General features: G+C 40.4%; 1 protein-coding gene across 17 annotated transcripts in view; it reads right to left on the bottom strand.

The window, feature by feature from the left end:
- Positions 1-23590, bottom strand: part of nrxn1a (neurexin 1a) — a 365537-nt gene that overhangs the window by 139313 nt on the left and 202634 nt on the right. For 9 of the 17 annotated variants that reach the window (XM_049464531.1, XM_049464536.1, XM_049464546.1 and 6 more), the window contains 2 exons: positions 18313-18516; positions 12866-12892 (listed from right to left, as the gene is read on the bottom strand). In XM_049464531.1, coding sequence (XP_049320488.1) covers positions 12866-12892; positions 18313-18516 — 231 coding nt within the window. The remainder of the gene's footprint in view (positions 1-12865; positions 12893-18312; positions 18517-23590) is intronic. The other 8 variants (XM_049464538.1, XM_049464545.1, XM_049464534.1 and 5 more) reach the window with 1 other exon arrangement.

Below are 23590 nucleotides of genomic sequence, written 5' to 3'. Positions count from 1 at the left end.
CGCACTCTCTCCGACTCTTTGGCCCTTTCTGACAGCTAGCGTTCAAACTTTGAATCTCACATTATAAAAACCTGCTTAACAGCGGGCCAACTTTCATTCTATTTCTAAAATACCTTGCCAGGAGATTCAGTCGACCAGTTGTGTTAGCTTAGACTGAGCCTGTCTGCATACAAAACGCAAAATGACAAAAAATGTAAACTATATTGGGGTCAAACAGGATGGATGGTCACTCTATTCATAATGGTGCAAAAAACGCAAAAAAAAAAAAATGCAGTATATTTTTTTGTGACAAAGCAAAATGAAGCTAAAATCGTACAGCCCGACTCAGCTGAGAGCATGAAGTGACCCCAACAGCTTCTAAATATATAACTTTCATCCTGCTGTCACTCAGTACACATTAACAACCTATGAGCTGATGTGACAGCACTCTCTTAGTGCAACACACTGCCACCCTGGGGGGAGCCACAGCCCCTAATTGGCATCGGCTTGCTCTACATGTCAGTAGAGGAGCGGCGCTCGTAAACACACACTCGCGTACACACACCCACGTACCCACACGACTGACTAGAGCTATGGTGGGCCGAGAAATTAATGAGGATACAAAAACGAAGCGAAGGGCCGCACAATAGCAGGCTGTTAAAACATGCAAAGCCTCTGCTTCTTTCCTCCGAGGGACCTTAAATAAAGCATGGCGTTCTGCTGCTCAGCACCAGAACTTTCCCACTCTCCACTCTCTGATCCACAGTCCGATCAAACTAAGCCTTGACCATGCAAATCTAAACGTTCCTCAAAGAGCCAATAAAAAGAGAACTGTCACTTTAAGACATTGAGCTTTCATTGAAAGAGGTCACGAAGTTAGCAGTTGAGTTAAATTGGCAGTACAAAAGGTAAAATGGCTGCAGCTTCAATGGACCCCTTCAAAATGGAGGCTAGTTTGCTAAGAAGAACTTAGCTTGACTTTTAAGGGGTCAGTTTACCAAAGTTTTAGAGTTTAAACCGTTAAAAAATACATACTGACCAAGGTTAGCCTCTTTTTTTTGGCTAAGTTACAGTAGTTTGACTTTTAAGGGGTCAGTTTACCATGATAAGCCATAGTCTTTGTCTAATTTTTGTATGCAATTCCCTTGAGCAACAACCTGATCCAACCTGATGTGTGGTGCAGTGGATAACAACTCTCTCTAAAAGTTTGCCTTTTAGACAATTTTTTTCACGAAAATCAAAACTGTCTTCAAAAGATTTGATTAAAATAGGTAACAATCTTAGCACTTTTTTTATCACAAAATGAAAAATGGCTAGCACTCCAGTGGAGCCCTTATTAAAATTAAGGAAATGGAAGTCACACTTTTCAGGACAGAAAGACACAGCAAATTTGAGCAAAAATGTGCCAAAACCTAACAAAATGATTCCAGGTGATCTACTGACACTTCAATCTCTACTGCTGCTTTCAGATGCAGGCATTTCACATTTTCCCACCATCCTGCTCACTGACACCAGGTTGTATATTTCCAGTTGGGTGTGGGGTTGGCTTTGTGTGTGCCTTTACCTGAATTTGTAGCAGGATTTGCAAGGGTTTAGAAGCTACAAGACCTGGGCCAACGAGGGAACCCTTGTTTTAAAATCAAGATTTGACTGGAAGTGATTGCGATCTTGGCACTTACAAATTCCTCAAATTATCACAAGAGGTAAAATGGCTGCCGCTCCAGTGGAGCGCTTCAAAATGGAGGGAGCGCAAGTCACACTTTCCAGGACAAAAAGACGAGCAGCAAATTGCAAAAATGTGCCAAAACCCAGCAAAATCATTCCAGACGATCTGCTTCCTACTCGACTTGCTAATGGAAATGCTGAGCTGAGAGTAAACAAGACGCGTGCACCGGCGTCGACCTCTTCCTCGCTTGCGGTGTTAAAAGGTAAAGCCGCAGCAGGTGGCGGATCAGCCAGAGCCTTTCCCCATCACTGACGTGTTTATTAGACAGAGGCCTCGTACCCAGTCTAGCGACAGGTGTGAATGCGTTCGACGCGAGTTCCTGCGCTCCCCTACCTGACGGCTGTTTTGCGGTAGGCCGGTGTTTCCTGCAGCTTTCCTGAATGCTTGCCCAGTTTCCCCCCGACACCTCCTCCCCATCTGGCCCCCCACTTCCACACCTCTGTCTCCTCACACTCTGCACTCCAGGACAGTCCCATGTAATTATCTCCCAAGGTGCTGTGCTGTGCGGGTGGGCGTCGGCATGTGAGGGAGACGCTGAGTACCCTGACAGCTCTCCTGTGGTTCTGCGTTTCACGCGTGCCTTACGGCAGGAGTCCGGGACACTCTGCAAAATCTCAGACCCCCCGACGCTGCTCAATTCTCAGCTCCATGGTGCAGTATGGGCCTGGGGGCTAGAAGTATCGCTCGATACTTCCTAGTACTCTACAGGAGCTTTTTATGGGACTGAGAATGGGAGAGAAATGTTCGTAGTTTAGGAATTCAGTAGACAGTCCATGAAGCAAAAAGTACTGCATGACAAATTCCAGACAACTTGAAATACTGGAAAATCGAACCTCTCAGATGGGTGATACATGGGCCTCCAGGTGGACATGACTGGTGGCTCTGAGTGGTTTTGTACAAATGCTGTTACAGAACCCAGTTGGGATACTCGTAGAGGCCTTACATTATCTGGGCGCCTACTCAGAAGAGTCCAAAGAATTTGCAAAGTCCTAAAACACCAACATTTTAAACAAAGATTATCCGTTTAAAAGAGCACACAGTCTATGATTAGGCCTAATTCTTGGCTAAGAAACTAGAAAACCCAACATTTTTTACTTATTTTTGCTAAGTAAGCTAGCAAGTACACAAATCCCTTTGCCAACACCCTGATCTGATCCAACTCTAAGTCTATGCCCTGCAAATGTTTACAGGGCTTGGCTTGTTCAACTATCTAAACTTCAAATACTCATTGAATATCCCTCTCTTCATTCAGTATATAAGTGAGCACTTCAGTTAAGTATGTATGAGGAAGACACAATATATCTAAGTATAAGGGTTTGGAGAGGATGTCAATGAGGAAAAATAGAAAGGCCAATCTGTGCCTGCTCACAATTGTCAATTTGCTGTGACTCAGACTGTCCAAACTAGGAAAAACTTGAGTTACGGTAGAAATAAAAGCTTGTATGCTACATTAACTTTACCTAAACCAATCCTCTTTTAGCTTCTGAATGGCTTCAAAATAATTCTACTGACACATCAATTTTGCTGCTTTAGGATGCAGATGTTTTACCTTTTTCATCCATCAATCCATCCATCCTCCCCACAGCCACCAGGTAGGTCCTGTCTGATTGGCTGGGAGGATCGGCTCCTCCCCTGACTTTTATGTATAGCAGGATTTTCAAGGGTCCACAAGCTACACTGTAAACTCATACGTTGTTTGAACTCGAATGATTTAAGTCTGTTTTACATAAAATTGGATATTTCTAAACAATACTCAACTATTTTGAGTTAGTTGAACATTTGTGAGCACATATAAACATTCAAACTAAGATCTTTAAGTTGAACCTTATAACTTATAATAACTGAGTTTAGTCTGTTTTGCTATTAACAGCTTCTTTTCCATTGGCTTCTGTCACAATGTATTTGCATACTGGGTGTGTCCAACAGTTTCTGACTAACACTCACCATCAGTGTGATCATAGTGATTCACCCTGAGCTACGTTAGAAATAAATCAACTTCCCCTTTAGTTGTAATAACTTGATGTTTTAATTTATGCTAACTCAAGTTTTCATTCCCCATTATTTCAAAAACATTGAGCAAACTGGCTTCCTTAAAACAAGTTAAATAAACTCAACTTATCTGGTCTTAAAGATACAACAAAAATAAAAAAGTTAAATCAACTTCCCCTTTAGTTGTAATAACTTGATGTTCTAAGTTATGCTAACTTAAGTTTTTATTACCCATTACGTAACTTTTTTAAGGCAACCGGTTTCCTCAAATGAGTAAATTTAAGTAAATTCAACCTATCTGGGCTTACAGTATACAAGACGTGGGCAAACAATGGGGTCAAAGACTTTTACTTCAGATATTGGTACAAATTCGTCTTAAGTTTTTCATTTATAAACTAGTCCCTGGAGTCTTGTCTGGTAGAACTAGTGCTTTATACCACTGTCACTGCAGATATCTCATTAGAGGTAGGGCATCCTGTGAGTTCTCCCCTACATGGTTTGGTTGAAGGAACAAACTGAACCTTTGGTTGGAAGGCAGGAGATCTGCTGAAGTGGCAGTCCCTGGCACAGGAGGTTTCGGGTTCAGTGCGCAGTGGAACGGTACATGAGCAAAGTTAGCTATTCTGCCCAGAACTGAGCATCACTGAGACAAATTGGGTTAATGCCATGGTGATGGAGCAGCATCCTGTTGAGGGGACATAATTATATGACCATCTGTTCTAGCACTCAGAGATTAGGCCGGCCTGAGCCTAGGAGCGTCGCTTGTGATATGTATCCTTCTAAATGGCCTTTTAATGCTTTCCTCAGAGGATCTGATCTGGAATTGCTTTTGCGATGAATGCACGCTACATACAGATTAGTATATACTGTATATGGTGTAACATGTGAAGCACAAAGGCAGCCTCACACTCACATAGTGAGAGAAAAAAAAAAAAACATGGCTGTTGATCCCACCTATTCCCCAGCGTGTAACTTGCCAGTACTGCGAGTGCCAGCGCTGTCTTCACTGTTAATCTCCTTAATATTAATATTAATAAGTGTTACTATAAGGACTATAAGACCTTCTGCATATGTTTGGTGGATCTATAATGTATTTTTTATTTTATTTTAACACCTGTTCTGTATTCCTAATGCATATATTATACATGCATTTATATGGCAACATTTAGCATACATATTACCTATGATATAATGATATATGCCATAAGCTTATACATTATAATAAAATCATAAAAAGTACTTATAGAGACATACGTAACATGTTATAATCTACACATTTACACGTATGCAACTTTATAAACAGCGCAGCTTTGCAGCAGATATTATAAGGCATTACTACACCTTTCTTTACAGAGTTACATCCTTGTACTGTCCACTATATGTACTATATGTATGAGTTATTATAAGACTCAAACATATACTATAATAGGGTACTTAAAACCCATATCTCCTATCACTGAACTATTTCACCAGACCTGGGGCCCTATCGTACACCCTACGCAAGATACGTCACGATGCTCTTTGCTATCTTACACCCCGTAAAGTGCCTAATAAATACAGGCCATCAATAGTTTACTCGAGTCTCAATAATGCTTTTAAACTAAAGATAGATATTAAAAAACAGTCTTACGTACAGGGAATGTCTTTTCATGAGCTGACCAGAAAGGATCGCATAAGATTTATTTTGTGGAGTCCAATATGCTTTGCTATGACTACTTCCTGTTTCCTGCCATCTGAGCTTTTCTCTGTTCTTCCAGTAGGGGGCGATAAGCTAAAAAAAAAAGAAGATTAAATGGCAGAGCCAGAACAGTGTTTATTAGAGGTGGGCGAATTTTGGTATCGACCCGATACCAAGTAAATGCAGGGCCAGTATTGCAGATATCGATACTAATATCGATACTTTTTAATATTAAAGCTTTGTAGATCCAAAGGATCCAAAAGTCCTAGGATAGAATTTCGCCAAACATTGTACGTGACAACAAAATACTTTATTTCATAATCACAATCAAATTTTTTTGTTTAGAAACAGGTCAGGTCAGGTTAGTCGAGTTTAACGCCACATCAGCTCGTCAGCTATTTCGTGGCAGGAAAGGTAACGTCTAATCACAAGGTTCTATGATCTCGGCCTCAGAAGAGGACTCGTAGGTCGGTAACAGTACAGACACATTCACTCACACACTCACACCTAAGGGGCAATTTCCAACCAAGTTCCAATTAGCCTAAACGTGCCGTCTTTGGACTGTGGGGGGAAACCGGAGAACCCGGAGGAAACCCACGCAGACACGGGGAGAACGTGCAAACTCCACACAGAAAGACCCGGGTCGCCCCAGCCGGGAATCGAACCCAGGCCGTCTTGATGTGAGGCGGAAGTGCTACCCACCGCGCCACCGTGCCGCCCTTTTGTTTAGAAACAACAGTAGCAGTAACAAAACAAAGTTAGCCTTAACATTAGGATTTTTTTTTTTTTTGAGGTAGAAAAGAAGAAACCACAGTAGAAAAAATAAATTATTCCCTGACTAGACATCTTTTCTAGTTCTTTCTTACTTGGTTTCTTTTTTCAATTTTCCTCCTTTCAGTCCAATTCTGTTTTTTTCTTAAATAAACAGAGTGTAAAAAAATATCCCCAAACAAAAAGCTTGAGTATCGATCTTTTTACACGAGTACAGCTCAATACCAATACCAGCCTTGGTATCCATAGTATCGATATTTGGATCGATTTGCCCACGTCTAGTGTTTATAACCAAACAGATCGGCACAGCAGTGCCAATATGACACATTATAGCATGAACCTCTCTTGTATTACTGCTTAAATACATTCAACTATTCACTAGCTCACTCACTCACTCACTCGCTCACGTTTAGCAGGCTGAAGATTCCTAAGAGGGTGCTTTTGGTAATCAGCTTAACTTGTTTTAGTGATTGTGATCACACGCTACATACAGATCAATGCAAACACACACACACACATTCAAACATATGGTGGAACATGTGAAGCACCCAGACAGACACACACGCATACACACACACGCATACACACACAGTAGAAAAACATCTGAGACAAAATGGCAGTGGTTTCCGCCCGTTCCCCTGCGTGTGACTTGCCAGTCTCGTGTGTGCCAGCGCTCTCTCCTCTGTCCTCTGCACTATTTGCATTACAAATGAAACACAAGCGTCGCCGCTGCATATTTATGAGCGCGGCCATTCCGGTAAGTGGCAACGCTGCTGCATATTTATCGAGGAGGTTGTTTCGGCGAAATGAGGTTCTTTTGAATTCCGGGGGAAGGATGCTCCAAACACATCTAAATGTCTTCCACTTGTCAACTGTAAACGTGTCTCCATGAAGATTGAGCACAAGGTGTTATTAAATCAGCAGCGCAGGCTTCCTTCAATAAGAGCTCTTACTGGGCGTGTGTGTGTGTGTGTCTACTCTGTGTGTGTGTGTGTGTTTGTGTATCTGTGTCTCGACACTTGTGTGTGTGTGTGTGTTCTTGTTCTTTTTGTCAGTATTCCACACTGACAGCAGGAGCACATGAAACCATAATAAAAGAAGGAAATTTGGTCGATTCCAATGTGTAAAAAAATGAGCCTCTGTTTGTTTAAAATCTGGTGTTTTTCAAAGAAACAGCCAAAATGAACACGAACGTGAGGCTAAAGTTAATGCAGTGCTTAAGATACAGGGCACTTTTTTATACACCCTGCGCAAAAAAAAACATGTATCTCCAAAACAAAACTTAACTTTGGAGAGTTTCTATTGGTCCGTTCATCAAAACAAATGGCACACTATAAGGGTCAGTTTGTGTGTTCAAACTATTTAGTAAGCTAAAAATCAACAAATATGGATATATACAGTATATGTATATACTGTTTTTTCACTGGACAGCGACTATATGGATCTTTAAACTTCCACTCTAAAATGGTTGTACTGTATGTAGCACCAAATAAACTGTAGCTTTGTACAGAATTTCCACTTTCCACTATTGTCTTTATAACCCTTGTAAAAATGAAGTATATTCAAGAGCATTAAACGTATGTTCAAATTAGGTAAAGAATACTAAAAGTGCATTTTTGTCACACCTGGCGCTGTAGGCGCTTCTGTCTCTCCCACAATCAGCTCTACCTGCAATCTGCAGCCTCCGGACTCCATTGCCCAGGATGCACCTCACACTGAAACTACACTGACTCATGATCACATGACACATCACATGCTTCTACCAGGAAGTCGGTCCCCAGAATACTAGGCCTCATGGCCTACAAAAGGGACTCATTTTGCACCTGTGCTCCGCAGAGTATTGATGGTATTTTTCCTCATACAACGCGTTTCTTTTGCCTATTTTTGTATCTCTTGTTTTTTGACCTTGCTTTGTTCACCGACTCTGATTTTTGCCTGCCCTCTGATATTGCCTGCCTGTGTTTGACCTCTGGACTGTTTCTACTCTGGTATGTTGTATTCCTTCTGCTGTTGTTCGCCCCTGTTGATTTATTTCTGTCTGACTATCCCTTTGTCTGCTACTTTAGAAAATAAGTCTATTTTCTGGTCTATTTTCATACATAAGGCATAAGGATAATAAGGCACATTAAGCAACACTAGTAAGGATGCCTACATTAAAGTTAACGAGGATGTTGCTATGTTTCCCGTCTAATGGGGAAGCTGGAGGAAGAGCCTAAATAAACAAAACTGTAATTCTTAAAAAAATACACTTTCTTTCAAAGTCAAAAGAGCACTGGATGTTAATCTACAAAGATTTCTCTGCTGAATACAGTTTATTTGGGTAATTATAGCACTTTGGTTTATTTACAGTAGGCTTAGATTTCCAATATTTTGTCTAAGGGCGGGTTTACAGTGAAGTTTCTCCAGCACTAAGGCTGGGTGCAGCAGCATTAGCATTAGCTGCTAACCACAACCTTAGCGGGTAGTAAATGCTGCCCGATAGCGCTAGTCTGAGGAACCCTGAGTGCTACCCAGGGAGCTATTAGCTAGCGGTTCGTTCCACGTAGCTTGTTTTAACACAGTAAACACGCAGACTACAGAACAATATACTCGCCTCTAAACAGCGAAAGAGCTATAGCTTAGAGCGGTTAGTAGTAAACCTTCAGTCCAGTCCAATGACGGCATCTGTGAATGCACGTGTGTGTGTGTGTTCCCTCTCTCCTGCACAGGGAGTATAAAGAGAAGGACACAGGCAGCCCCCTGAGAAAGCTCAGCTGCGTGCCTGTCTTGGGCATTCTCGTCAGGTTAACACGGTTCACTGAATTATTGTCAAATTAGCCAATGCTCTTAGTCAACATGGGGTCACTAGTGCAGCACTGCAATTACAGCACAGTAAACCCAGCCGCGCAGCCCGCATGCGCTGCACCCAGAAACCCGCAAACAAAGAAGAAGAGATGAAAGACCAGAAAAGGTGATTTAGTAAAAATGTCAAGTCCTTGAAACCAGGGCAGGCTTTTGATTGGTGAGGAAAGGCAAGCTTTGCCTATTAGAGAGAATAAACGAGAATGTGGTTGTTAGGGTCGTTACCATGCAACACTGCAGAGAAGGGACGTTTTCTGAAGGCCATGTTCTGCTGGGGGAAAAAAAGAGAGGAGGGCCATCGCTTCTTTCTTTTTGAATGTGAATATGATGAGCTGCAGTATTCTCAGTCACTCAAAGACTGGGACAAGAATCTACGAACACAAACTAACACACACTTCGCATAATCACTCGTAATCAACGAATAAGACGAAAACGAGGAAAATATAATCCGCTTCTTTTGTGCAAGACTTTGTACGAGAGGAGCGGCTAATTATCCAAATGACCTCCGAGAAAGAATAAGACAATAGACACCAGCCTATGCTAATCTGCAGCTTACATTATCAGATCACAATTAGATATCAGAAATATCGAAGTGATCAAGGTCAAAAAATTAATTTCCTACAATGTACAACACAACATGCTAGCGTTTTTGTTTTGTATGTGTCTATTTTGCGGTGAGCAGTACCATAATTGGAAAGTTATGGTAAGCCGGAAAGTTTTTTATAAATGAGCCTGCAAAAGCTTGACTGGGGAGAAGAGATTATGGCTCCTCCCCTTTCATGACCTGGAAAAATGTCCTGTTTGCTTGCTAGATTTTTTACTTTTTTTTTTTTTTGGTTTGTAGTTTTCTTGACTTCTTAACTTTAAATGGAAGTGAGTAAAAATCAATTTTATTTAAGTCATTTTAGAGAATCTCTACTGGTCCAATTATCATAAATTTTGACACAATTCCAAAATTAAAATGACGCCAAAAAAGTAAAAAATGGAAATCAATAAACAAAAAACTCCTAATAAGTGTATTCACTCAATCGCTCATGTTTAGCAGGTAGAACATTTGCAAGGAGGCAACATTGGTACTCAAGTTGCTTTTTGCTTTTCTTGCTTTCACCTCTTGCCTTTCATCTCATATTCTTCTCTACTTCCTTTGTTACATTTTTATAATTTATCTTTGGGGAAAAGTGGGGGTTGAGTGCCATTTAGTTTGCTACCTTTTTTCCATTGCAATTTTTTGGATTGTAGTTTGTGTCTTTTGTTATTTTTACCTAAAACAGGGACACAAAACTTCTTAACTTTAAATGGAATAAAAATACATTTTATTTAAGTCATTTAGAGAATCTCTACAGGTCCAATTATTATGAATTCCCAAATAAAAAAGATGCCAAATGTGATAAAAATGGAGAAAAAGAAACAAAACATCCTAATGAGTGTAATTCACTCAATCGCTCATGTTTAGCAGGTAGAAGATGCAAGAAGATGCAAGAAGAGGATGGACAAGTAGTTTGTAGTTTTTTGGTTTGTAGTTTGTGTATTTTGTTATTTTGACCTAAAACAGGAACATAAAAATTCTTAACCTAAATGGAAATCAGGAAGTCATTTTCGAGAATTAATACAATTAATAAAATAACACTGAAAATAGCAAAATGGGGATCAAGAAACAAAAGCCTCCTAATGAGTGTAATTCACTCAATCGCTCATGTTTAGCAAGTAGAGGATGCAAGAGAAGATTAGCAGAGAATCGACACTGGTACTCAAGTTGCTTTTTGCTTCTCTTGCTTTTGCCAGTGGCAAACACCTCTCGCGTGAAGTCTCTCGCCTCACATTCTTCCCTCCTCTCTCTAATTCTCTTTCTCTTTTCATTTTCTCACTCCCTCAATCTCACACTGCAATCTCTCAGCCTGACGTGCCCCACTCTGCTGCCAGTTTAATGAGAAAACAAACAAGAAAACAACTCGCCGCAGCTTTTCTACTTTGAACGAGGGAGGAAAAAAGCCCCCTGTCCTCATCCCTATGAACGAGCACAGTGGGAGAAGAGAGCGGAGGGAGGAAAAAAAGGAAAGGAAAAAAGAAAAAGAAGCGAGGATAGAGCAGGATAGAGAGAGAGAGAGAGAGAGAGAGAGAGAGAGAGAAAGAGAAAGAGGCTGGCTGCCTGGAAGCTGGAGACTGACAGCAGGGATTTGAGCCCTGGCTCTCTGAGGAAATGATCAGCGCTGAGGTTGGGTGGAAGCGGCGAGTGAGCGAGTCTGACTGGCTGGAGTGTGATCTGTGAGGGAGAAACTTAATCACCACTTCTTCATAGCCCGAGTCAGCTTCATTTTCTCTCCTCCGCCACTTTAAAATGGCCGCCGGAGAGCCTGCAGGATCCAGCAAGCAAAGCCTGCAGAGCTAAATGTGAGGAGAGCTACCTGACTGCTCTGGAGGATAAAAACAGCTTCAGCACTGAGCTAGATCCTGCAAATAGGCTACAGATAGATAGGCCTGTCACGATAAAAGCTTCAAATGGACGATATATGGACCAATGAAAGATATTACTGTCATTTAAAAAACATTTTATTTGCAAAATAATGTATTTATACCCTTTTAAAGAGTGATAAACTTCTCATAATTCAGACATTGGGATTGAGCTAAAAATCCCAATGTCTTTGATTGTTTGCCTCGTATTCTTCTTAACACTGTGAAAGACTTCAGCAGCAGTAAAACTGTTCTAAAACTGTTATTATAATGGTTAAACATTTAAAGCTATTCCTGGTTCACACATCCGAAAATGCTGATCTGAAAATTCTCTTTTTGTGTATGGAAAGTTCATTACTAGGGATGCACCAAACATTTGGCGACCAAAAATGTTCAGCAAGAATTCAGTGATAAGTTAAAAGACTATTTACTACCATTTTTTATACAGAACAATTAATCATTTATGATAGGCCATGTTTCAGTATCTTCTCTAATAGAGGAATGGAGATATTTTATGAAGTTGTACTTATTTAAAAACATGCTTTTTCTTTAAAAATGAGAGTAATTCACTCAATCGCTCATGTTTAGCAGGCAGAAGGTGCAAAAAGGTTTGCATGGTAGTTCCATTGGTAGCTCTTTTTGCTTTTTCCAATGGCAATCACCTCATATTCTTTTCTCCTCTCTTTGTTACATTTCTTCATGATTTATCTTTGGGGAAAGATACAGATTGAGCGCCGTTTAGTTAGCTACTGTTTTTCCATTTGTAGTTTTTTGGTTTTTAGTTTGTGTCTTTTGTTATTTTGGCCCAAAATGTGAAAAAAAAGAAAAAAACTTCTTAACTTTAAATAGAAAATAATTTTTGACACAATTCCTAAATTTTATAAAAAAACTGAACTTTTGTAATAGCATATTTTTCTTAAAAAATGGAGATTCAATAACGAAAAAGTGACTAAATGAATGAATTTTGGTGCATCTCTAGTCTAGTACTAGTACTGATTCACTGGTCAACGCATTCTCTGCACTTTTTTTTCTCTTTTTTTTTTACATGATAGATTCACTGGTCACTGTCTGCTCACAGACTCATTCTCACTTTTGACAGAGAACGACCTAGAGAATAAAACTGGGCTAAACTGGCTAAAATCAACATGTCTGCTAAGATAGATGCAAGAAAACATTGAATTTGTGTTTATTTATCGTAACTTGATACATCGATAGCGTAATTATCGGGACAGGCCTAGCTATGGCACTGACTCTACACTACTCAGGGACTTCCTTGCACACAAACCCGTATCCACATCCACACCTACATCCATCCATTCATTCACTCATTCACTCGTTCACATCACGGTTTATCATCATCATTAATTGAGTGTTCAGCATTACAGAGGCGGCTATTGGACAGAGGAAGAAGAAGGTTGAAGAGGTGCACTTACTGGTGGTACAGTTAATCCTGATACAGTCTAGATGGGGGAGAACAGACAAGATGTAAATTCAGCCTTCAAGGTTACGACTGCAGACATCCATTCATAGTCACACTGGCCACAAACTGGGGACGGACACGCAAACGGGGACGGACTCTGGCGAGGCTCTGTTACACTGATCGAGACACGTACTCTCTTTTTTATTTTTTTTATTTCTCTCTCTCTCTCTTTATCTCTCTCTCCCTCTTTTTTTGTATCTCTCTCTCTATCTCTCATCTGCTCTGCCTCCTGCGAGGAGGTAATGAAATCCAGGTGGAGGGAACACACACTCTCTCTCTCGCACGCCGTCTCGCACGCCGGGCTCATGAATATTCATGCCCTCACCCGGCCGGTAATATATTTAGAATTAGGGAAATTTGGCGAGTATAGAAATGTGATTATAGCCCGATCCATATGAGCCTCAGCGCTGCTTGAATATTCAGAGGTAATTGATTAATTTCTTTTCTGGGTTAGCTCAGCAAATGGCAGCGGCTGAAGAGCGGAGGGGACTAAAAAGAGAGAGAGCTAAAGCTAAAGCTAAAGCTAAAGTGAGAGAGAGAGAGAGAGATAGATAGAGAGAAAGAGAGAAAGAGAGAGGGAGTAGTATCTCGCCAGCGGAACAGCGTGTCCTCTCCACCGGCGCTTCTGCTGCTCCAGTATGCTCATTTTTTATTCTCAACGTCGTCCTTTTTAATGAGGAGAAATGAAGAGATGAATTAAAGAAGTAGCGCAAACATTCCTTAAGACTGGAAGGCCTGGAAAAGACGGCCGCTAGGTTGGGAGGGAGATACTGTACGTTGGGAGGGAGCACTGCAGCAGAGCGCCGGAGCATGTCCACCGTAAAGAGCTGGAGCCTCCTGGGAGTGGAGCTGAATTCGGAATGCTTTTAAAAAAAAAAAAAAAAAAAAAACTTTTTGGGTACAGAAAGCTAAAGAATGCTGCAGTGATCAACATGTGAATATATGCATGTGGCCTCCTGAACTAAACTGGAGCATTTTTTCCTTTCATTTGTTTTGTTTAAGCCAATCAAAGCTTCAGGTCATTGTCTTGCCACGTGACCCGACAGCGCTTGAGCTTTAGGTCATATATTGATGGGTTCATTAATAAGTAAGTAGTTTAGATCCTATAGAGGCAAAGCAGGCATTTTCAATATTGTACACATTATTTACTATTAATTTGCAAAGCATTTTTACATAAAATGTTTTGCTGATAATTTAATTAGAACATTGTTTCTAAAACATCTATTGTTTGTATTAATCTATTAATCTATTTACTGTATTAATCAGTATTTACTTTTATTCTGCACCTTTTTAACTTATATTTGGTCTATTTTAGTTTCATGTGACCAATTATCAAATAATTTCAATGATATTTATTCCATGTATTACTTAAATAAAATATGCATTTCAGAAACACAAAAAAAGTCTAGTTGGTAGACTCAAGTCAATGTCCCTGTGCATGTACTATTACAATTAATAGTATAAATTATATGTGCAAGTAATCATGTAATATCAATCAAATTTAAGTCTATTGACCACTCTAAACATACTAACTCTATAATTCTAAGCTTTCTACTACAGATCCTAATAAAGTAAGTAAGTAAAGATCAAAACTGCTATATAACCTTGTGTCCCTCAACAAAACGCTGCACTATTGGCTCTCGAGTGGCGCAACAGTCTAACGGTCTGTTGGCTCCTTTAATAGGAGATCCAGGATGTTTGCCTTATTTGCAATATGATTGTAAATTATTCTTAACTGTTATTTTTCACATTTTTCGGAAACTAAAAAGTTGGCAACATGAACTGCAATTGACAAACATTTGCCTAGTTTAAAATTCGTATTTACTAGCAATTTATTAACGTTAAATTCCGATGAGCTAATGATTTGCTAACATTTTTAATATAATTATCCACGCTGACAAATAAGTGTCGTGTGAGCATTTGTTAATATTCTTATTCTGAAGAACTACTGCTTTGTTCACATCTACTGATCATTAGTAAAAAATCTATTATTAATATATTATTAATAATATTATTCTAGTAAGTGTTACCACCATCACTGCCCACATACTTCTATGTGTTCTTTACACGTGTGGTGTGGATGTTAATGTGGATGAAATACACCCACTAGAGGGCAGTTCAGAGCATTTTCCCATTATTACATTCCTACTACAGAATTTGAGACTTCAATCTTATTATTTTCCACTTTCCACTGCAGCTATTTCTATTACAGCTGCCCCTCCCGCCTGAATTAGCCATAGAAATCTAAACCCACATCCTGAGATAAAAGCGCTGCTGTAAATACTGCGCTTTCATTACAAATACTGTAATGAATAGCACCGCTGGAACTCCTCTCGACGTGGAGCGCCGTAGCTGCCCGCGTCTCGGCTACTGTAATGAATAATACCTCTCATTTCGGCTCGCGCCGCCGAGCAGACGCTACTTTAATTACTGTCTTTTGCAGGAGTGTAATGCAGGAATGTTGGGGAGGAGGGGGATCGATATTTTTTATGCAGCTGCTCGGTGGGCAAGCTCGCGCTATGATGGAGTGGAGGGCTGCGAGAAATACCCGAGCAAATCACAAATCCAGCTCCTCTCTCTCTCTCTCTCTCTCCGCTGCCAGGAGGCTGCAGCCCATTGCGTGTCGTCAACCGCAGCAAAAATGTGGTCGCAAACAGCCAGAGAGCAATGTGTGCCCACCCTAACAGGGAGTGCAGGACCCTCTGGGCTAGAGGGGGTAAGATGTGTGTGTGTATGTGTGTGTGTGTGTGTGTGTGTGTGTGTCTGTCAGTGTGTATCTGTGTTCATGTCTTTGCACACACCTCTATGTGAAAGTGTGTGTGTGTGTGTGTGTGTGTGTGAGTATTAAAGAGTTGGATGAGCCTTAGGAATCAGGCCAGATGGATACACTTGGCTTATCTAACTGTACAGTGCCTGTACACAATGCAAAAGGCTATAAGGTGATTATAAGGTGCACTATCAATAAACGTCTATTTTATGATACATTTATTTTTTACATAAGGTGCACCAGATTATAAGCCGCATTATGCAACACTAGTAAGGAACAGGGGTGTCGCCATGTTTTCCTTCTAATTCAGCAGGTCTCACGACTGGGTGGTGGTGGAGGGAGGTCACTAAGTTAAGTTAAGTAAGCAAAACTGTAATTCTTTCATTTATGTATTTACAGTACTTACAGTAAGCTTAGATTTCCAAATTTCTCCAGCGCTAAGGCAGGAGCTAGCATTAGTGATTAGCAGCTAATACCGCATGACAGAGCTACACTGAGGAACCCTGAGGCGATATTAGCTAGGGATTTGTCCCTTGTACTCACCTCTGAACAGTGAAAGAGCTAGAGCTTAGCGCAGTTAGTGGCTAATGCTAATGCTGCTCCAGCAGTGCTAGCTGGGGTTAGCAGCAGGCTACAGGCTGATTATACTCGGCTCTAAACGGTGAAAGAGCTAGTGCTTAGCGCAGTTACTGGCTAATGCTAATGCTGCTCCAGCAGTGCTAGCTGGGGTTAGCAGCAGGCTACAGGCTGATTATACTCGGCTCTAAACGGTGAAAGAGCTAGTGCTTAGCGCAGTTACTGGCTAATGCTAATGCTGCTCCAGCAGTGCTAGCTGGGGTTAGCAGCAGGCTACAGGCCGATAATACTTCATTCTGAATGGTGAAAGAGCTAGTGCTTAGCACAGTTACTGGCTAATGCTAATGCTGCTCCAGCAGTGCAAGCTGGGGTTAGCAGCAGGCTAAAGGCTGATTATACTCGGCTCTAAACGGTGAAAGAGCTAGTGCTTAGCGCAGTTACTGGCTAATGCTAATGCTGCTCCAGCAGTGCTAGCTGGGGTTAGCAGCAGGCTACAGGCTGATTATACTCGGCTCTAAACGGTGAAAGAGCTAGTGCTTAGCGCAGTTACTGGCTAATGCTAATGCTGCTCCAGCAGTGCTAGCTGGGGTTAGCAGCAGGCTACAGGCCGATAATACTTCATTCTGAATGGTGAAAGAGCTAGTGCTTAGCACAGTTACTGGCTAATGCTAATGCTGCTCCAGCAGTGCAAGCTGGGGTTAGCAGCAGGCTAAAGGCTGATTATACTCGGCTCTAAACGGTGAAAGAGCTAGTGCTTAGCGCAGTTACTGGCTAATGCTAATGCTGCTCCAGCAGTGCTAGCTGGGGTTAGCAGCAGGCTACAGGCCGATAATACTTCATTCTGAATGGTGAAAGAGCTAGTGCTTAGCACAGTTACTGGCTAATGCTAATGCTGCTCCAGCAGTGCTAGCTGGGGTTAGCAGCAGGCTAAAGGCTGATTATACTCCCCTTTGAATGGTGACAGAGCTAGTGCTTAGCGCAGTTAGTGGCTAATGCTAATATAGCTCCAGTCTTGGTGCTGGAGAACTAAACTGAAACTCATGTATATCGCTGCACGTTAGCGAAGTGGCTTTACTGCTCTTTAATATCTGATTGGTATAATAATATACAATTATAAGGTGCACTGATGATTTTTGGGATTATTAAAGCATTTTAAGTGCTTTTTATAGTGCAGAAAATATGGTAATGTAGCAGGACTGAATCAAACTTGGCTATTTTCTAATAAATCTACACAATATTTTGGAGTAGAGATCTCTAAATGTTGAGTGTAACTGATCTATCCATGCTCCACCCACAAATGTTGCAAAGTCAGCCCAGCTTAAGGAAACACTGGCAAACATCCAATTTAACCGAATATATTTAAAGTACAGTTAAAAATTGCTATATAACCTTCTGTTCCTCAAGAAAAATGCTGTGCTATTGGCTCTCAAGTGGCACAACTGTCTAACTGTTGGCTCTTTTACTAGGAAATCCAGGATGTTCTGATCTTAACTAGCAAAACAGAACTAGACACTGTTGAGCCGTCTAATTTTATAAATCTTAAAATTAAAGGTGTTATCCTATTGTGTATTGTATTGTGTTAGCTATTGTGTTCAGTATATAAGTATAGAAGAATTTGAGAAGTTTAAAAACATCAACTAAAATGTGCACTCCGTGGTGGGGCAGCTACAGCATGCTCATCTGGAAGTGTGCGCAGAGCCGCAGACTCTGGCCGTTGAAGGGTGTACACCTTCCTTTCTCTTCACACAGAGACAGGAACAGCATTTACAGGATGCATAAATGTGATTGTGAGCATTAGTGAACAAATTTTAACATAGCATTGTAGGATCATTCATGAATAGTGAGAGTTTAAATCCATTTTTACAATAATATACAATGAAATAATATGTGTACAGATTAATGTGATATGTGATTATATACAGTACATTAAAACAAATCAGATTACTGTGAGACTAAGGTCTGCATATAACTGTATTATAAGGTGTTATAAGGTGCTTTAAGGTGTTATAAGGTGTTTTAAGGTGTGTACAGTGAAGGGATCTGATTCGCTGGGGTACCTAGGTTGACAGTGAGCCGGACCCGTCCTCCGTCCAGCTCCAGTCGCAGAGTGTCCGCTGAGTTCCTGGAGGTGGTGGCCATCAGAACTCCATAGGCTCGCTGGGAACGGAAGCGGAGAGACACGTCCTCTGCCTCGGTGTGCATCACCACTGGTAACTTGATCTTCATGAACTTACTGCCGTCATAGCTGAGGATGGTGGCGTCTAAAAAAGAGACATGGAGAGAGAAAAAAAGAGAGAGTCAGATGGACCAGTGGTCTTCTAGAAGGGATTTCATGTGGCCTGAGGCATTATTCATTTGTGATTTTTATTCATGTGATTTTAACCTGTTTAACAACTCAAACCTCTACAGCATGAATTATATTTTTTGGAGGGAAATTTTAATTTTATAGAAAAGACAAACTTTAAATTAGGTTTTGACTTTAGATAACAAGATGATCATTTGAATCAGGTGTTTCAGAGCAGGAAAGCACCATAAAACATGAGGGTAGGAGGTTTCCGTGACCAGAGAATGGATTTTACCAGGCATCGAATAAAAAAGTCAGTTTAAGAAAGTTTAGAAAAGAATGAAAAATATATGTGTTCTTGCACATATAGATGGATGGATGGATGGATGGATGGATGGATGATTGGTTGGTTGGTTGGTTGGATAGTTGGTTGGATGGATGGATGGATGGATGGATAGTTGGATAGTTGGTTGGTTGGTTGGTTGATTGGTTGGTTGGATGGTCGGTTGGATGGATGGATGGATGGATGGTTGGATGGATGGTTGGATAGATGGGTGGACATCCTGTATTCATTGTGCATTATAAATGTTTTTATAATGCATTATATAGCATATATAATAACTTGGAATAGACAGACAGACATAGAGAGAGACATAGAGACATACAGACACATATTAGAATGGAGAAACAGATGGAGGGATAGAGAGAGATAGATGGATGGATGGATGGATGGATGGATGGATGGACGGACAGACAGATAGATAGATACTTCTGTTCATGAAAAAGTATTGTCAACACATCCTATTAATCCTGTATTCATTGTGCGTTATGAATGTGTTTATAATGTATTGTATAGCATACATAATACATTATAATAGACAGACGGACAGATTTATCCAGAGTGACTTACAAGGTTGTTCATATACAGATTTGGGCCAATGTAGCATTAGGAGTCTTGCCCAATGACTCTTTTTGGTGTATCACGGTACAGTCACCCAGACAGGGAATTGAACCCCAGTCTCCCACATGATGCAGTAGCTCATAAGCAGGCAGTGGTGTTATCCACTGCGCCACACCAACCATAGATAGATAGATAGACAAGCAAATCAATAAATAATAAGTAGGTAGGTATGGTAGAGAAGACCAACAAACAAACCCAACTCCAACCAAAAAATTCTCAGTATGATGAGTTATTTTCTGGTCCTATTGATCTGGGCATTGTTAAAACAAAACAGTCCTGCTACCACATCAAGTTGTGCTGTAAAGTTAGAAAAGCCGGAGGCCTACTGTACACAAACAGCCTCAATCTTCTGTACTTAGCGAGTAAACAGGAGCTCCTCAGGAGAATGGCTGCCCACGGGGTTTGTGTGATCTCACAAAGAGACAGCCTTATTACAGCAAAAAGGCATGAAAGCCCCTGTATTACAGTGATTTTTATCTTGATTAAAGGGTGATGTGAGGCACGCCGCGGTGCAGAGTTAAACCCCTGCCACACTGCCTCGAGTGCTGACTGAGCTGCAGCAAACAATGATACACAGAATATAGCAACAGAGCGCTAAATAAAAAGAGTTTTGACCAAATATCATTTATATTGCTTTTAAATGACGGAATTCACACAAAACAAAACAAAAAAAATCCTCAATTCCTCAAATCTTCATGTCTTGGATTTGACTTCATTTCTATGACATTTTTTCAGCAGCACAGTAACGATTAATGGGATTTAACAAGCCCAAACTGTACTAAAACATTTACATTACATTACATTACATTACATTTGGCAGACGCTTTTGTCCAAAGCGACTTACAATAGTCAAGCACAGAAGTAATAGAAGTTAAAGGTAAAACATTGTTTAGATAGGGCTTAATTGAGGTCGGAGGGAAGTAAGGGGATAGAAAAGTGAATGAGGGAAATGAGGTTAGAAGTAGTTAGTGTGTTAGAGGTGTTAGGAGAGTAAGTGCTCTTTGAAGAGTTCTGTCTTCAGGAGTTTATTAAAGATAGCGAGAGATTCTCCTGATCTGGTAGTAGAAGGTAGTTAGTTAGAGGTGTTAGGAGAGTAAGTGCTCTTTGAAGAGCTCTGTCTTCAGGAGTTTATTAAAGATAGTGAGAGATTCTCCTGATCTGGTAGTAGAAGGTAGGTAGTTAGAGGTGTTAGGAGAGTAAGTGCTCTTTGAAGAGCTCTGTCTTCAGGAGTTTATTAAAGATAGCGAGAGATTCTCCTGATCTGGTAGTAGAAGGTAGGTAGTTAGAGGTGTTAGGAGAGTAAGTGCTCTTTGAAGAGCTCAGTCTTCAGGAGTTTATTAAAGATAGCGAGAGATTCTCCTGATCTGGTAGTGGAAGGTAGTTTGTTCCACCATTGGGAAACTCTGTATGAGAACAGCCTGGATTGCTTTGTGTGAATGTTTGGCAAAGCGAGGCGACGTTCATTGGAGATACATTTAAGATATATCAATCCAGTGTCACGCCCTTGCCCTGTTTCTCTGTGTTTCTGGTTTCACTGTGTGTTCCCCATCAGGTGTGTCTAATTTGTAACTCCGCCCCTTGGTTACCTGTTTCCCCAGGTGTTCGTAGTTTCGTGTGTGTGTTTCCTGTGTATATATAGCCCAAGTGTTTCAGTCTGTGTTCGTCGGTCTTTGCACTAACCCCTGTTGTTTTGTCTATTCGCGTTCTCTAGTTTATTGCTCTTTGTTTATTTCTAGTTCCTTGTTTATTTCCTTGTAATCTTCTTGTTTATTTCCTGGTTTATTCCCTTTGCTTGTTTAGTTATTTTCTGTCTGGTTTTAGTCCCTTGTTGTTTTCCCTGTTTGTTAATGTTTACTTTATCTCTCGTTTGTTCCTTGTTTGTTTCTTTGTTTATGTGTTATTTATTTAATAAAATCTGTTTTACATGCGTTTACATCCGCCTCCTGTCTGCAGTTCATTACATCCAGGCTAGCGTCCAGTCTTTAACCAGTGACTGTATGTGTATGAATGCTCTGATTCCATACATACTACTGACTTTATTACTGCACTTCTTCACCTGTTAGACCTTTAAGTCTTCTCTTCACTGGTGAAACTGAGACCAAGTCCAATCATGTTAAGCTGAGCTAAAGGCTAAAGCTGTTGTATCCATGTGGGTCAGCCAGATTTGGACTCTTCCTGTAGCAGTTTTCTCCAGTTTCCAAGAGTCTTTTGAAGGTGTAGGAAACAATCCTCACTGCTTTCTTGCTTCATCTGTAATTTCTCTAAAAAAAGACTTCTCATTTTTTCATAGTTACAGAGTTCTCTGTGTTTTTATATGAGTCTTTTTTTTAGTTATTATGACGTAAGTGTGTAAATGCTGCAGTAGAGAGTTGCAGTAAGTAAACATAAAAAAAAATCTTTCAAAGTCAAACAAGTGATAGATGTTAATCTAGACTGATTTCTCTCCTGAAACTGTTTATTTGAGTGAATAAAGCAATTGTATTTATTTACAGTGAGTTACTTTTCCAATATTTTCAACAGCACAGTTAGCAGCAGCGCTAACCGCTACCCAGGGCGCTAGCGATCAGCTAGCGGTTCATCCCACGTAGCCTGTTTTAACATGGTAAACCCACAGACTACAGTCTGATACACTCACCTCTGAACGGCGAAAGAGCTAGTGCTGAGGTTAGGTGAGGTAATGCTAATACTTCTCCAGCCTTGGTGCAGGAGAAACTTCACTTAAAACTCTTTTAAAAACACCTTTATAAAGCTGTACTTCAGCGAAATATGGACCTGAATATAATGTGCACTGACGTTTGTTGGGAATATTAAATATAAATTATTTTAAGTGCATCTTATAGTGAGAAAAATATGGTTTACATATATAAAACATATATAGTCCTATTTGAAGCTGTGAACTGTACTTTATCGAACTCACACATGACCGAATCGCCAACATATCATCTGAACTCTCTGTGTTTTACTGCGTTTAGTTGTTTAAAACCGAAATAAATCCTCATTTTTATTCACTGTGCCGCCGGCTGCATAGAAACCCCATTAATATACTAAACTGCGTGGCAGAGCGGAGGGCATGACGCGGCTTTAAATGTGGGTTGTGTGTGCCGTTGAGTTAGATGGTGCTATAAACGCTTGTGAAGGGAGATAAAGCTGAAGGCAGTGTTAGAGGGGTGAATGTGGGGAAGGCAGCGTTTTGCTGTTCATCGTAAAAACCCCAAGGTTCATGGAGACAGATGAGTGACAGGTTACTACAGCCGTTTACAACCAGACACAGCGGTTCTCCTCCACAGCACCGCAGAACCACACACAGACACAGCCACAGACACCAGTGGTGTGCAGTGAGGTCCTTCTAACCCTTCAGAGGAGGGGTGACAATATGTGCATTGTGTAAATCATTATAAGGGACATTCCAGGATTTTGGTACATTTCCTGTCCCACCACTTAAATTTCAAATGTACATATATAAAATATAATATTTTTTGTGAAAAATGTACTTGTAATAAGACAAACTGTAAAATTTGGTGGAAAAATAAGCTCCTTAGATATTATTCAAAAGACCGAATACCTTTGGACCACCTAAAAAAAATGGCCGTTTTCTCTTGTCCCACACATTGGGTGACCAACTCCTTTTTTTTAATTTAACCATTAAAATAAGCTCTAAATTAACGACTTCCTCTTGTATATTGTTGATATGCATCTCCTTTACTTATGAAAACTTATGAAAACTTCTTTGGTCTACATTGTTTTGCATGTTACAGTTTTTATGCTATTAAGTTGTGTCCCACAACATGCACGCAACCCTGTTACCATAAGGAATTTTACCTGCAGAGAAAGAGTTAAAAATATTTGTCTACTGGCACAAAGGAAGTGACATCACAAGGACATTTCCTGCCCACATGGCAAGACCAAGAGTAAGTGCTCTAACAATTTTCAAGTTTTTTTTCCAAATATGTTTGTCCAAGTTGTGTGTGTCACTCAGTGAACGCAACCCTGTTACTCATGTTGTAAGACTAATAATGAGTAGAGTCAAAATTTACTTTATATACTTATATAACCATGTTTGTCTATGATCTTGTATACATTGCTAAATTTT

This window comes from Astyanax mexicanus, chromosome 15 (genome assembly GCF_023375975.1).
Source record: "Astyanax mexicanus isolate ESR-SI-001 chromosome 15, AstMex3_surface, whole genome shotgun sequence".
In the NCBI taxonomy this organism is placed as follows: Eukaryota; Metazoa; Chordata; class Actinopteri; order Characiformes; family Acestrorhamphidae; genus Astyanax; species Astyanax mexicanus.
This window is presented reverse-complemented; position numbering and strand designations above follow the sequence as displayed.